Genomic DNA, 15652 nt, shown 5'->3' on the forward strand with positions numbered 1-15652 from the left:
CGTACGGTAAACGGCGTCAGCGCAAAAAAATCCCAAAGTGCAAAATTGCGCATTTTTGGTCGCATCAAATCCAGAAAAAATTTAATAAAAAGCGATCAAAAAGACATATATGGGCAATCAAGGTACCGATAGAAAGATCACATCATGGCGCAAAAAATGACACCTCGCACGGCCCCATAGACCAAAGGATAAAAGCGCTATAAGCCTGGGAATGGAGCGATTTTAAGGAACGTATATTGGTTAACAACGGTTTGAATTTTTTACAGGCCATCAGATACAATATAAGTTATACATGTTATATATCGTTTTAATCGTAACAACTTGAGGAACATGCATAACAAGTCAGTTTTACCCCAGGGCGAATGGCGTAAAAACACATTTCCCCCAAATAAAAGAAATGCTTTTTTTTTTTTCAATTTCACCACACTTTGAATTTTTTTCTGGTTTCGCAGTGTACCAAATGCAAAAATTCAGCCTGTAATTGCAAAGTACAATTAGTGACGCAAAAAATAAAGGGTCATGTGGGTTTCTAGGTGGAAAAATGCAAGTGCTATGACCTTTTAAACACAAGGAGGAAAAACCGAAAACGTTAAAACGAAAATGGGCCCCGTCCTTAAAGGGTTAAAGCGGAGTCTGTTGTGCTGGCTCCACTTGAGATTTCCATACAAATTCTGTAGTGTGCAGATACCCTAAGAGTAAAACACATGATTTATAAATGATAAAACACATTTTCTATAGTGTGTGTTCTGACATGTCTTATATGTGGGGGTAGGAACATGTGCTATGACAGTAATGTTATTTGTTGGCATTGCCTATTAACTTGCCAAGCTTAATTTTTCTCCATGTTTTTCAGCAACTGTGTCCATCCTTATACTATGGAAATGTCAGCTTGTGCTGTGACATAGATCAGCTCAATACTCTGAACAAAAACCTGCAGCTCCCCTTACAGTTCTTGTCCAGGTACGTAGGGCGCTCACCATAAAACTTGACTTTTATTTTAATCCATTAAAATTCCATTAGGATGTGACAGGTGGCAGACCGCCAGAACCTTGAGGTAGCTTAACAGCTGTTTCGCGTGCGTGAGCACGCTTATCCAGACGCAAAACACACCCACATGTATGGGAGTAGACTGCAGTATACGATTACCACATAGTACAGGCATAGGCAGTGAAGATGTGGAGTATGTTCTATAACAACCAATATACATAAGTATTACATATATTTACTCTAGGCTTATCAGGGCAATCATGGCCTGCCACATAGGTACTTTCACTTCTGTATTCTGCTATGCTGTCTGCTTTATTCATTGGACAGTGCATCTCCAATTTTAGATCTTGACTTCTTCTGTTTAATGTTAGTTTCCTTTTCGGTACAAAGTGTGTGTGTGTGTGTGTGTGTGTGTAGGGGAGGTTAACACTTATGTAAAATGGAAATATTTAGATTTATTAGATAACATTAAAATAATAGGTATTAAATAAAGGATGTGTTATGTCTAGTGCAATGCCTGGGGGGGATCCTGTTCCTGTCTGCCCCTCTAGCCTCTACTATAGTTGTAACGGGAGGGGGTAAATCGCCTGCGCCACAAAGCTAGCTTACCTTACTTGCACTACATTTTCATTTCTTTTTATGTATTTTTAGACACTCTTGCAAAATGTTAGACATGTGCCATAGTATGTAGGAGAGTAGGAGTGCCCTTGCTGCAAGGGTATGTGCACACTATGGAATCCTCATGGATAACTAGTCGATTCTTTGGGCGCACTCTGCCTGACCATAGATTGAAGTTTATGGGATGGACAGAGAGTAAAGCGGGAGCGAGCGGCGGTATCCACGGAAACTCATCCGTGAGAATTCCAATGTCAACACACCCTATAGGGTTGTGGCATTAATGTGACAATTTTTGGGGGACTTGTTTTTTTCCTTAAAAGTAAGCTAATAGAAGGTTTGAACAAATGTTTTAAAAATGTTAAATCATACATAATTTTTTATTATTTTTAGGTGTCCTTCTTGCTTCTATAATCTAATGACTCTATTTTGTGAGCTGACCTGCAGTCCTCGACAGTCAGAGTTTCTAAATGTTACAGAAACTGAACCGTATAACAGCACAAGCAAAAGCATTACAGAAATGGAGTACTTCATTGGGCAGAGTTTTGCAGATGGTAAGTAATATGGCGAGATACAGCTTTCGGTAGCCTGGGTTTATCTCCTCTTATATGTATGTGCCTTTTTAGCTATAGATAATGAAGGTGGTTTAGTTTTATGTGTTTACCACATAAATCTGTTCCCTCCCCTGTAAACGCCAAAGCGTGTAGCTGCTAGCAGGGGAAATAAATGGCTTTTCATAGTGTCTCCCAATGGTCACCTGGGGTGGAAGACACCAGACCTGTCTGATCGCTTGGATGAGGTTATTCTCTGATGGGGCACACCTGCACACATGTCATTCTCTCTAGAGCAGCTATTGTTCCGCCCAGCTATTTATTTCACGAGGAGATTATGCTACATTGAGGGTGCGTTCACGCGTACAGGATTCGCAGCAGATTTAATGGCACAGATATCAATGTAACTAAATAACTGAACACAGCATCAATTCTTCTGCGTATCCGGTACGTGTGAATCCACCCTTAGGCTAGATTTACACACAACAGATCTGCTGCGGCGGGGCAGCGCACTGATTGGCTTAGCGGGACATCAAGATGCCAGGAGCCCCCAAAGCAAGTTGGAGCGTGGGCCCGGTCATGTATGCACCGAGATGCGGGAGGTTAAGGGGGCTGCCTTTTACATACTTGCAGCGGGATGACACCTCTGAGTATGTAATCCTATTGAAAGTGACATTTAAGGGATTCACAGTGGATCTGTTGTGTGTGAATCTAGCATTAAAGGGAAGGATGAGAAAGGTATCTATTTTTTTTAAATCAAATTCCTATGCGAAAAGGGTCCTGACATGATTTATATGCTGCCTGAACCCTGTATAGTTTGAAATAGGAACAGGCTCCCTTATTACACCTGAGTGTAATAATTTTTTTTTTGGTCTTTTATAATTTCCATGCCTTTTTCTAAAATACTGTAATACTGCAGTTCATCCTGGCCACTGAGCCTAATAAGAAGTTGTCACTTCCTGTTCTGTAGAGAAAAACGTTTCAGCAGTTATCACAGGCAGGATTATAGTGCGTTTACACAGAGAGATTTCCGACAAATTTTATTGAAATATTGTATTGCCCCCCCAAAAGTTATACAAATCACCAATATACACTTATTACGGTAAATGCAAATAAAGTTCTTTTTTCCCTGCTCTTACTACTCCATCAAGGCTTCACTTCATGGATAAAATGGTGATGTCACGACCCGACTTCCAGAGCTGTGCGGCTGTGGCTGCTGGAGAGGATGATGGCAGAGGGATGCTCAGTGTCCCTCCAGTGCCCTGTGTCCCCCTGCCATCATTCTCTCCAGCAGCCACAGCCGCACAGCTCTGGCAGTCGGGTTGTGACATCACCATTTTATCCAGAAAGTGAAGCCTTGATGCAGTAGCAAGTGCAGGGAAAAAAGCACTTTATGTGCATTTCCTGTAATAAGTGTATAATGGTGATTTTTATAACTTTTGGGGGGCAATACAACACTTTAATGAAAATTTTCGCTGGACTTCTCCTTTAACAGAAGCTCAGGCAAGACAGCCGTGCCAAAAACATACCTGTTGTCTAAAAAACCAGTGTCCCCATCTTGTATAATATCTGTTTTTAATGCCCTCATAGCAGTGCTGAGATGTGGGTATGCCTGTTGTTTTGGATTACTGAGAACATGAACATCTTCTTCTGTCTTTTTCACTTGATATTCTTTAGCCATGTACAACGCTTGCAAAGACGTGGAAGCCCCTTCAAGTAATGTAAAAGCCTTGGGTTTAATGTGCGGGAGAGATGTCAAAGACTGCAATGCCACTAACTGGATCCAGTACATGTTTGACAACGACAATGGACAGATTCCTTTTACCATCACACCTATATTTTCTGGTACGTCACTCCTATTCTCTTATGAGCATTGATTTTCCACAATGCCTTCCTCTTCTGCCCAGAAATGTTTGTATCACTATTAATCACAGTGCTTGGTATGAAGCGTCGCCTTGTACAGACTGCTCTGTGTGCACTATATCATATATGTGAGGGGTTTTCTCCCCAAAATAAGAAAGACTTCAGTCTCATTGCAGCGCCACCTAAGGAATAAGTTGAGCATTACACAGTGGCTGTCTATAACATATGGACCTGCAGTTTCTCCAGTGAGAAGCTATGAGCTGTTTTTTGTAGATCTCCTTAATTTACTTATATTGTCCTTATGTATGTGACATTGGGTTTTCTGAACCATACAACCCCTTTACTTTAGCTTCTCATCTTAGACCTGTCACATTAGGGATCCCCTCCCCCTTATATTGATAAAAGGCTGCAATGACCACTGTTTCATGCACACTAGAATGCTAGATTGTACTGTATGACAGCCTGTCGCTTCTGCTTTGCAGTAATAATGCAGGCCAAGACTGATAATGAGTGTAGATTTTAAAGCATATGGAAATCATCACTGTCAAATTGCTTACAATTACAGATGAGTCCTTCCTGCAAATGATCCCTATGAATAACGCAACCAAAGGGTGCAATGAATCGGTGGATGAAGATGGTGCCCCTTGTAGCTGCCAAGACTGCACAATTGTTTGTGGGGATAAACCTGGACCCCCTCCACCCCCACAGCCATGGCTGATATGGGGTTTTGATGCAATGGCTGTCATCATGTGGATAGTCTATGTTTCCTTTTTATTACTTTTCTCTGCAGTTGTCATTGGCGCTTGGTGCTACAGGTATGTGTTCTTATTGAAACTCTAAAGCTAGTTATCTCTATAATACTATGCCCGCCATACGGCTTGGGCATCTTGATTTCAGCGAGTATTTGTAGTTTCTGTATTTCCCCAGAGTACCACCAAAAGGCCTGAAACTGCCAGTACAATATATTATTCCACATTATCATCTTATAACCAGATTTTACTTTTATTTTTTCAGGAAAAAGAACATTGTGTCTGAATATGCCCCAATTGATAGCACTTTAGCCTATTCAGTTAATTCCACTCCTATAGCAGGTATGTGTGAAATGTAGAGTGATAATACTGGAGTAGTGCTTAGAGTGATAAGAGGCTTATAAAGGTTACTGATCATTGAGTCTTCATGAGATTATTAACTCAATGTACATAATTCTTAACCATCAAATATTTGTATTTCTCTCTTATATGTGTCGTAGTCTTGCGGTATATATGATGCATAGTTATTATTATAGCCTTAACATTAGTACTGGAGCAAATTTACAGCACAAATATCAGAAACCAATTTTCAGGCGTCGGTACTCATCGATTTATCTAGAACAAGCAATTCTCTAATGGGAGCACATGGGAAGCAGAACTCCTTCTCTAGATAAAACAAATCTACTGCTGCCACTAGTCATTCAGATTTTGGGATCCGTGCTGTAAATTCGCTCACCTGTGGCCCTTCTGGGCGTATTGGCGATGGTGCTATAAATCTATTGTATTGCTGCAGGTGAGCCTTCATGCTGTGATAGAATTGGAGAAAGGCTGGAGAATTGTCTACGAGTAGCATTTACAAAATGGGGATCCTTCTGTGTCCGGAACCCTTGGACTGTCATCTTCTTCTCCCTTGTTGTCATTGCGGCATGCTGCGCTGGGCTGAAGTACATGCGCATTACTACAGACCCTGTGGAACTGTGGTCTGATCCACAAAGCCAAGCTCGGAGAGAGAAGGATTACTTTGACACACACTTTGGACCTTTCTTCCGCACAGAGCAGCTGATCATCACTGCTCCCAACAGTAAGGGAGATATTTATACCCCATATCCATCAGGAAGTGATGTCCCATTTGGTCCACCTTTAACCTTTGACATTCTGTCCCAGGTAACAAGTCTTTTTTTTTTTTTTTTTTTTTTTCTTTCTATAAAACTTTCTTTTCTATTGGTAACCCTTCAAAGGGTTGTTAACAATTGTGCACAATTGATTGTTTTAAGTCAAAAGTCAGTAGGGTCCATCGCCACCAATGACATGCAGTGAAACCAGGCACCACCACTAGAAGTCTGTGGAGCCTGACTCTTGCTATCAGACAGATTGAGCAGCCAGTTGGGGAGTGAAGCATGCAGCAGGGTGCTTCCCCCAGCTATAACACTACCACAGTCAGTCTTAGGACTGAGACTTGCTGCGACCTTAACTTTTGACATTTCTGTGCCACTGTATGGCTATACATGGAGCCTTCCATTGAAAGTATATATTGGGAGACACACTTGGAGCATACCTCAGTGTTTGGTTGATATATTTTTTTGTCTACTCAATAACTGTAGTGTCCCACCAGAATAACATATTGCTTGACCAATCTGGATATTTTTACTTTAATGCCCTTTATAGTCTAGCAGGAGATAGTATAGGTGTATTCCAGTGTAAGCCCCCTTTCACACATCCATTTATTCTGTCTGCTTGCGGAACAGCAAGTTCGGACATAATGCGGACACTCTCCATCACCTTTTTACATTAATGGGTCAGTGTAAATGCAGTCTGTTGCAGATGCACATCTGTAGTCCTCTCCGTAGTTGTGGCTTTACAGCTACAGAGTCCAACAGACGTGTGCAACAGAGGGTGCATCCTCTCAGGTACAGTCACATTTGAGAGCTGGGATATGAGGACTGGGCGCCTCTACCTTACATTCACAATGCTGTGTAGTTGCATTGTTTGTACCTTTATTAACTATGTTACTTATCTGTTTTACTTTCCTTCTCCAGGTTCTTACATTACAAAGTGCTATTGAAAACCTAACTGCTGAATACCAAAATGAGACTGTGATGCTGAAAGACATCTGCTTGGCTCCTCTTGCACCATATAACAACAACTGTACAATCCTTAGTGTTCTGAACTATTTCCAGAACAGCTATTCGGTCCTGAACCATTCCATTGGAGATTCATTTTATACGTGGGCGGACTACCACACTCACTTCTTATACTGCGTGCAGTAAGTGTTTTGTGGTAATTTCCCTCTAGTTTAGTTCTTCTATAATGTGTTGGTTTGTTGCACTATTAGGCCACGTTCACATGTCATGTGACACAGGCCGTTCTGTGACCTAGCCATGTTGCAGAGCGGCTGGGGTCAGCGAAAATCATCCCAGCCGGTACTGCAGTACCGTCTGGATGATCTTTATTTATGTTGAATTGGGATGCGGGCGCATCCGTGTATGCCCGCATGCCAAATCACCATTGCACACAATGGAGTGTATGGCCGGAGCTGTACTCTCCATTGTGTGAACTGACATGTTTGTGCGGCCGCTATTCAATGAATAGCGACCGCACAAAACTGACATGTCAGTTTTTTGTGTGGCCAGTTGGAATCCCGGCCGGAGTGTATTCTATGTATATACGCTCCGGCCGGGATTCCATTCATTCAAATACAATCAATCCTTTGCGTAAATCACTGCCGTTGTTGCAAATTGCAACAATGGCTGTGTTTTATGCAAAAGATACGTTGTGTGAACATGGCCTTATTATGCTTTTTACATGTAATTTAGATATTCATGATCCCAGTCAGTTTCCCTTTCACACACGCATTTTCTGCTATTCATTGCTTGTTCTCTCTTACACTTACCTGTATTTCTAGCAGCTTTTGCTTTTAAATAATCCATAAGTCTCAGGAACATATATATATATTTTTTTGTTTAGTTTTTTGTTTTTGTTTTTTTTATGAAAACTCTCTGCAGGCAGCACCCACTGGACTGGGCAGCTCTGCATCTAAACATTATTTATAAAATATATGTAAAAGGCAGAACCATTATATGCACAGTGCAGCTCCAAATGCTGTCTTTCAGCCCTATTATTTAACACTTTAGTACAGTGTTCTCCATCTTCAGCTGTTGCAGAACATCATGCGTGATGGGACTTGCGTCTTGCAACAGCTGGAAAGTCACTAAAGTGCAAACATTATGGCAGAATTCCAGCATTTGAACATTTTGTGGAGCTGCACTGTGTATTTAACGTCTACAATTACATCCAGTGATTTAATGGCATCCCTGTCATAAAGGGTTGTGTCTGGTATTGTGGCTCCATCTCTATGACTTAGAAATTAGATATAAAAAAATATTTCCAGTCCAGCACCCTCGTCCACCCAATACAATGATTTATTTAACCACATCCCAAATCTTTACAGGTCTCCTGCGTCACTAAATGATACTACTGCCCTTCATGATCCATGCCTGGGTACATTTGGTGGGCCTATCTTTCCATGGCTTGTGCTTGGAGGCTACGATGGTATGACACGTGTATTTTACATCATTTTATGTTCACTGCAAGAATACATACAGTATTTGGTTCTGCTCTTACATATTTATTTGCAGTCAGCAAGTTTTTATATCAATGTATATACTGTATAACTTGGCAATACAGCAAACAATAAAGTGGCTTACCTTATTCTCATTGATAGAAATGTGCATCAGTTTTGTTAGGTTTACCAATGGAAGCCTGGGTTCACACTAACCGAATACCAGTGTGCTGCCGCTAGAATACACACCTAGCTTCATGGAGGACTGTTATGCAGACTTAAATTTTCATTCTTTCTTCCAGGAGAGAATTACAACAACGCTACAGCCCTTGTCATTACATTCCCTGTGAACAACTTCCACAATGACACAGACAAGATAAACAAAGCCAAAGCCTGGGAGAAAGAGTATGTATTTTTGCCGAAGATTAATCTTGGTTATTGACCAAGAATAACCTTGTTCCCAGATATCCTGCACTTCCTTAATCTTAGAGGAACACACGTGAGGCTTTGGTTTCCTTTTGAGGCTCTTTTGACAGTATCTGCTTGTGTGTGTGCCTGGAAAGCTTCTGCTCATACATATACAGTATAGAATTATTTTCAGATATAAACCTGCAAAATGCTATTTTTTATTTATTTTTTTTGTATTTAAAGTTAATGTCTGTTTTTTTTTTCTCTTAGATTTATAAATTTTGTGACAAATTACAACAACCCAAATTTATCAATAGCCTTTTCTGCTGAGCGGAGCATTGAAGATGAAATCAACCGGGAAAGCACCAGCGATGTAACCACAGTCCTGATCAGCTATGCCCTGATGTTCGTCTACATCTCTCTGGCCTTGGGTAGCGTGGGCCAATGCAACAGAATCTTGGTGCGTCCCCTGATTTAGCGTTGGATATTAAATGAGGCCTTTCAAAATATTATAAAAAAATAAGATCACAGCAAATATTATGCAGTTGCCTAGCAAGACCTGTTGTGTCCTGCCTAATAGCAGAAGGGTATAATGCCCATATGTCTGAAAATGTTGTGCCTGTCCCATGACCATCTGGTCTAAAGGGGATCCAGCACATTATAAAAGTGGTGTTATGTTCAGCCACCTCCTTTAAAACATTGCTGTTGGCAATAAATTGTAACATATGCACTGGAAAGTTGTTTTTTTTTTGTGAACTGCTGGTCTCCATATCATGTTACATGAAGACTGTAGTTACATTTTATACAATTTTTTTTTTTCATTTCGCTATCTTACAGGTGGACTCTAAAATCTCGCTGGGTATTTGCGGCATCTTGATTGTTCTAAGTTCAGTGGCCTGTTCTCTGGGAATCTTCAGTTATGCTGGTGTCCCTCTCACGCTGATAGTAATAGAAGTCATCCCATTTTTGGTTCTTGCCGTAGGAGTGGATAACATATACATCATTGTGCAGACTCTACAGGTGCAGTATCTTTTATTCATATTATTTAATGCTTTAAGTTGGTAGTTTGACAACATTCCTAAAACCCTGGTCTTATTTCTTTATATAAATCAGATTATTTGTATAGTGCAAAACTATTACACAGCACTGTACAAAGACTGACTCGTATCACATGTTATCTCCAACACACTGTAAACATAAGAGTACCTGGAGTAAAAGAATGTGAACATAGGGAGAGAACACAAACTCCAGAAGGTGTCATCATACGTTCTATCTCAGAGAGCTGACTCATCATGTGTCATGTGTTAATGTTTACTGGTGTCTCAGTAACACAGGGCACACAACCTGCTATCTACATATAAGTATTAACTGTCCCTTGTCATTCTTTCTTATTTTTAGTATTTCTTCTGTGCAAGGAGCTGTTCACACTAAAATTAGTCTTAATTTAATTTTCTTTGACTTTTTGATAGTATAGCATAGACTTCTTTAGTACTGGCTAATAACTAACAAAAAACTTTTCAAATGTCAAAGTAGTTATCAGTTATCAGGAGTCTGGGTGTTCAGACCCCCAGGGCTGCTAGAATGAGCGGAGAGAATTGCTTGGCAGCGCTCTTCTCTCCCCACCTAGCACAGGTACCCCTCGCTGTTCTGTACGCACGGTGCGCTCAATGACTATGCAAAGAAGCAGTTCGTACACCACAGGAGGATACAACAATGCTAGGGTTCTGAATGCTGTTATTGATATCTACCCAGTGGTGCCACAAGCTCTGCAGGCTGTCGGGGGATGACAGATAAAACCGAGAAACTGAAGGACCCCATCTTCAAGGGGCTATCTGTGTCAGAATTCATTGGGACCTGTTTCTATACTGACCCTTTAAAGCTGTGATTGCTCTGTGATGCTTGTGTGCACCTACTATAAGTCCAATAATCCTTACCAGTAGGGGGCATTGAATTTGAGGGGTAATTGGTTATTTCCAGTTAAATTATTATTATATACATAATTGTTGTTTTACAGAGGGATGAACGACTTCAAGGGGAAAAACTTGATGAGCAGATTGGAAGAGTCCTGGGTGACATAGCCCCCAGCATATTTCTCTCCTCATTCTCTGAAACCGTGGCCTTTTTCTTAGGTAATTTCTCATCCTAATGTTAATGGTTTATCTTTACTTTAGCCTTACATTTCTGTTTTCATACAGTCATATTAAATAATATACAAATACATTTTGCTTGTTCGATTGGTTATATACTCTCCTACTCTTTATTTTACCTACTAACATCCTGTAACTGAATGATATAATTGTATTCCAAAAAAATCACAGAAGGGGTATATACTACACTCTAAAACTTGACTTTTAATAAATATCTTATAAAAAACATAGCCCCACAAAACAAACAAAGAAAGAGAGGAGCCCCCTATCAAATAATATCCTCCTCGCAAAATAAGGCAACCAGGTGATACAATAATTTAAGGTAAGAGTATTGCAAACTTTCTTACCTATTAGATGAATAGGATGTAGTATCACTCCAGATGTTTTAACAGGGAGAGGACAATTGGTTAGTGACAAACAGAAAACATATGGAGACAGTTGGGCAACTGTCTCCATATGTTTTCTGTTTGTCACTAACCAATTGTCCTCTCCCTGTTAAAACATCTGGAGTGATACTACATCCTATTCATCTAATAGGTAAGAAAGTTTGCAATACTCTTACCTTAAATTATTGTATCACCTGGTTGCCTTATTTTGCGAGGAGGATATTATTTGATAGGGGGCTCCTCTCTTTCTTTGTTTGTTTTGTGGGGCTATGTTTTTTATAAGATATTTATTAAAAGTCAAGTTTTAGAGTGTAGTATATACCCCTTCTGTGATTTTTTTTGCTATTAGTGTGGTATAATATATATGTCAGCGATCATTTGCAGGCGTATTTCTGTGATTTTATAATTGTATTCCCCCTAGGAGCGCTATCATCCATGCCAGCTGTGCGGACCTTTTCCATGTTTGCTGGGATGGCTGTCTTTTTTGACTTTCTGCTCCAGATAACCTGCTTTGTGAGCTTACTTAGCCTGGATATCAAGAGACAAGAGGTGAATATGTGGATAGTTTATGCTTCAGAAGAATCATTTCTTACGTCCAAAATTACTACTATTACAGGTTTTAAATATACTATATATGGGTTCAAACTTTGCGATTTATGATAAAAGGCCTTCTTTTTATTTTCTCCTTTAGTCATAAATTACAGCTATCAATAGCAGCTGCTGCAGGAAGGCATAGGAGGATTTTGTTAAAGCTTACATCTTGTGGTGTAAACATTCATAAATATTCCCCAATATTAATTTTATAGTTGAAAGCAAGGATTGCTTGGGCTTAAACAGTAAATGAATAGTCTGATCTTATATACTGATGGCATGTTGCTAGAATATTCTATCACCCTTGCTGAGGGCACCATAACATTGGGGCAGGTATGTTGCTTCCAGTGGGGTCTCCCTGATACTGCAGTGTATTTTACTAGCTCTCAAACCTAGAAAGCAACCATGTGCTGCCTGAGATGAATCTGCGCTCCTCTGCGGCTCCTCCCAACCGCCAGTGATTGACAGGCTTCTCCTTACGCTTTGTGCATGTCAATTATCAACGGCTGAAAACAGGCACAGGGCTATTGATAGACACCCCCCCCCCCCCCCATGTATTTATCAGATTCTTTCAGGACATGGGGTTATAAATGTTCTGTTAAACATGTGTATGTCTGTGGCCAAATGTGCGTGTTATTGCAGGGCAGTCTTGGTTCCTTGGTTGGAGTGTGTTTCACAACAGTCTATTGGAACTTCCTCTAGCCTTACCATCAGATATATTGTAAATTCTTCTGCTGCTCATATACATTTGTTGTTTATTGGTATGCATATTCTTCTCCATGATAAAACATGACTAAGCTAAGTCAGATGATGATGATAACATTATTCTATGGCTAACCCAGCTTTTTTTTCTCAATAGAAAAGTAGATTGGACATTCTCTGCTGTGTGCCAGGATGTAAGAAAACTCGGGGGTCTGGCAAACCAAAGAGTTGGCTCTTCCTCTTCTTCAAAAAGATTTATTCTCCATTAATATTGAAAGACTGGATGAGGCCAATAGTGGTATGTCTTATTTATTACTGCATGAAATGTACTCGTATATACGGCAAATGGAATAATAATCCAGCTCCAAATAAGTGGGCATATGTGACCCCGCCTTAGGCTATTTTGACTGATGTCGGTTACATGGTGGATTTACTGCAGTGGATTTGAATGTGTAAAAAACGTGGCCTGTTAGAGGAGCAGCACTGAGAATTGAGTTTTTGAGAACTCTGTCTCACAATGCAAATTTGCACAGAATGAACATGAAAGTTAATCTGCAGCCATGGCAGCATGTCCGTTTAGGCTGCAAAGATTTATTGCAGATTTCCCCTTTCCATGCTGTGTGATGGCCTTATACATCTAAATTCTGGCAGCACACAGGTTGACTTGGGAGGATCATACCTGGTGTGTTTATATATAGATATAAAATGTATTTATTTCTATTAAAGATGTGTTTATTGAACATTGCTGGTTACATCTGCTTACTTGCCTCCTTTATAATCTGTTCTAGGTATCAGTCTTTGTCGGAATGCTTTCCTTCAGTATTGCGGTGATTAATAAAGTAGACATTGGTTTGGACCAGTCGTTGTCTATGCCAGATGTAAGTCTAGCCCCTGCTTGATATTTCCTTTCAGGAGTTGTTGAATGTCCTCCACTATATGCATTTGTCAACACCATGTTACTTCTTTTTCCTATTCTTGTTGTAGGATTCCTATGTGCTGAATTATTTTGACTCCCTCAATAAATACATGCACAGTGGTCCGCCTGTGTACTTTGTGGTGGAAGAGGGTCACGATTATAAAACAAAGGAGGGGCAGGCTATGGTGTGTGGCGGTGCCGGCTGCAGTAACAACTCACTCGTACAACAGATTTATAATGCAGCACAAATGGACAACTAGTAAGTCATTCAGGAGCTGAAAACTAACTTTTTTTAGTTTCCTATCCTATTACATTTTATAAAGCTAGTCTGTACAGAAGTAATTTTTTTCCCAGTGTCTAAAATTGGTCTATCTTTTGTATCATTTTAGCACAAAGATTGGTTATGCCCCATCGTCCTGGCTTGATGATTACTTTGACTGGGTGAAGCCTCAGTCTACTTGTTGTAGAGTGTATAATAATACAGAGAGGTTCTGCAATGCTTCAGGTAACCTATCCTTTTATAGTTTGTTACACATCTCTGTCTATTAGATTGTCATGTTGTGAACAGTCCCTTGAGGTAAATATGTGTCATTTTGTGTTGTGTCCTAAAAGTTTGTGCATGTGCATCCTGTAAGTATTTAGTGTATATGCTCCAGGAAGCACCATTGCAGGAGGAAGTGGTCTGAAGCATAAGTGTAGGCCCAGGCAGAGACTGATGTGGACATGCTAGTGAAAGGAAGGATGTAAACTTCTCCTTCTTATTGAATCCACAAGTGAATCCTAGTACAGGTCCATCCTTGTATTCCCCATTCCTTTTAAATTCTTCCCTGGCTTTGACTCAAAAAATCTGCATCAATAATTGCAAAGGTGTTTTTTGTTACATAAACAGAATGCTGTGTGTGAAATGACCCTAAGCAGGCTTCAAATGAGCTTAACACCGCTGCAAGTCCTGCTGTGGATATTGGGACCCTAACTTTTAGGGATCCAATCACTGCCAAAAAGCCCATGAAAGCTATACATACAGTAGTGTAATGCAGGCCCCCAGCACTGTTTCCAAATGTTTAACTGACACCTTGTCTGCTTTCCACCTATTCCCAGAAAATTTACTTTGTGAAATGTCCATGTGGGCGGTGCTCTGCGCCGAACTAGTCATGGATGTAGTCACTTGAGCGCGCCATCCATGACTAGTACGACGCTGACGGTCGCCCACATGCCTAGCTAAGGGTAATTTACATTTGGTGTGGGAAATTTACAAAGCTAATTTTTGGGGATATAAGGAAAGCTGATACATGTTTGGAAACAGTCCTGGGGGCTTTGTTACACTATCTGTATAGCTTTATGGGCATTTTGGCAGTGATTGGTACACATGTCTCCATCCATCCTTTTTAAAGGGGTTATCTAGGATTAGAAAAAGCACATTTTTAGGCTATAAGTAGCTATGCAAGCTGATGTAATGACATTCGCCGCATTATATTTGATAATATAGAAAGAGCTGGATGCCAAAGCCTCAGCAAACAGTCAAAGTCCAGTAGGCAGTACAGCTTTTTAGAAAGATTCTCAGACAAAACTTGTATTGCTACAAGAGGAATATGGCAGAGTAAACATTGTTGATGTGCAGAGTCCATCAATGTAACCTTTGTGCTATCAGCTGTGATACTGTACGTTACTATTATAGGCTAAATCTAAGGTCTAACTTATCTCCATTTATTGTGCAAACAATGACTGACAGCCTGAAATCTAGAAAAATCTGTCTCTTATCTTACATTCAAGTGTATCTTCATATGTGAGAATATCACCAGTAATTTATATATTTGTCTGGCTCGCTGATATATAGTGTTCTATTATCGCTGCTCAGCACCCCTCATCTCTTTTATTTTAGTTGAGAATCCATCATGTGTTCGATGTCGTAGTTTGACTCCTGAAGGGAAACGGAGGCCAGAGGAAGAGGAGTTTATGAAGTTCCTGCCAATGTTTCTTTCTGACAACCCCAATCCTAAGTGTGGTAAAGGGTAAGTTTATAGTTTTATAAACCAGTGAACCAGTATGGTCTGCATATGTTCTTTTTTCTGGAACATAATTGTTGGTATTTCCACTGTATTAAAGAATTACTTTGTGGGGTTTTTTTTTTGTTTGTTTTTTTTTTTTTTACTTTGGCAGCAGTAAAGGGCAGTGCAACTC

The 15652-nt window shown here is 40.1% G+C and overlaps 1 protein-coding gene across 1 annotated transcript in view; it reads left to right on the forward strand.

The window, feature by feature from the left end:
• NPC1 (NPC intracellular cholesterol transporter 1) overlaps window positions 1-15652 on the forward strand; it is a 43990-nt gene that overhangs the window by 20690 nt on the left and 7648 nt on the right. The window contains exons 3-20 of the mRNA XM_069957694.1: window positions 854-960; window positions 1996-2156; window positions 3831-3998; window positions 4582-4831; window positions 5031-5107; window positions 5559-5929; window positions 6802-7028; window positions 8214-8314; window positions 8627-8729; window positions 9003-9192; window positions 9570-9752; window positions 10747-10861; window positions 11687-11814; window positions 12716-12856; window positions 13347-13436; window positions 13543-13733; window positions 13864-13979; window positions 15354-15483. Of these exons, the coding sequence (XP_069813795.1) occupies window positions 854-960; window positions 1996-2156; window positions 3831-3998; window positions 4582-4831; window positions 5031-5107; window positions 5559-5929; window positions 6802-7028; window positions 8214-8314; window positions 8627-8729; window positions 9003-9192; window positions 9570-9752; window positions 10747-10861; window positions 11687-11814; window positions 12716-12856; window positions 13347-13436; window positions 13543-13733; window positions 13864-13979; window positions 15354-15483 (2849 nt within the window). The remainder of the gene's footprint in view (window positions 1-853; window positions 961-1995; window positions 2157-3830; window positions 3999-4581; window positions 4832-5030; window positions 5108-5558; window positions 5930-6801; window positions 7029-8213; window positions 8315-8626; window positions 8730-9002; window positions 9193-9569; window positions 9753-10746; window positions 10862-11686; window positions 11815-12715; window positions 12857-13346; window positions 13437-13542; window positions 13734-13863; window positions 13980-15353; window positions 15484-15652) is intronic.

Source organism: Dendropsophus ebraccatus, chromosome 2, assembly GCF_027789765.1.
Source record: "Dendropsophus ebraccatus isolate aDenEbr1 chromosome 2, aDenEbr1.pat, whole genome shotgun sequence".
Lineage (NCBI taxonomy): Eukaryota > Metazoa > Chordata > Amphibia > Anura > Hylidae > Dendropsophus > Dendropsophus ebraccatus.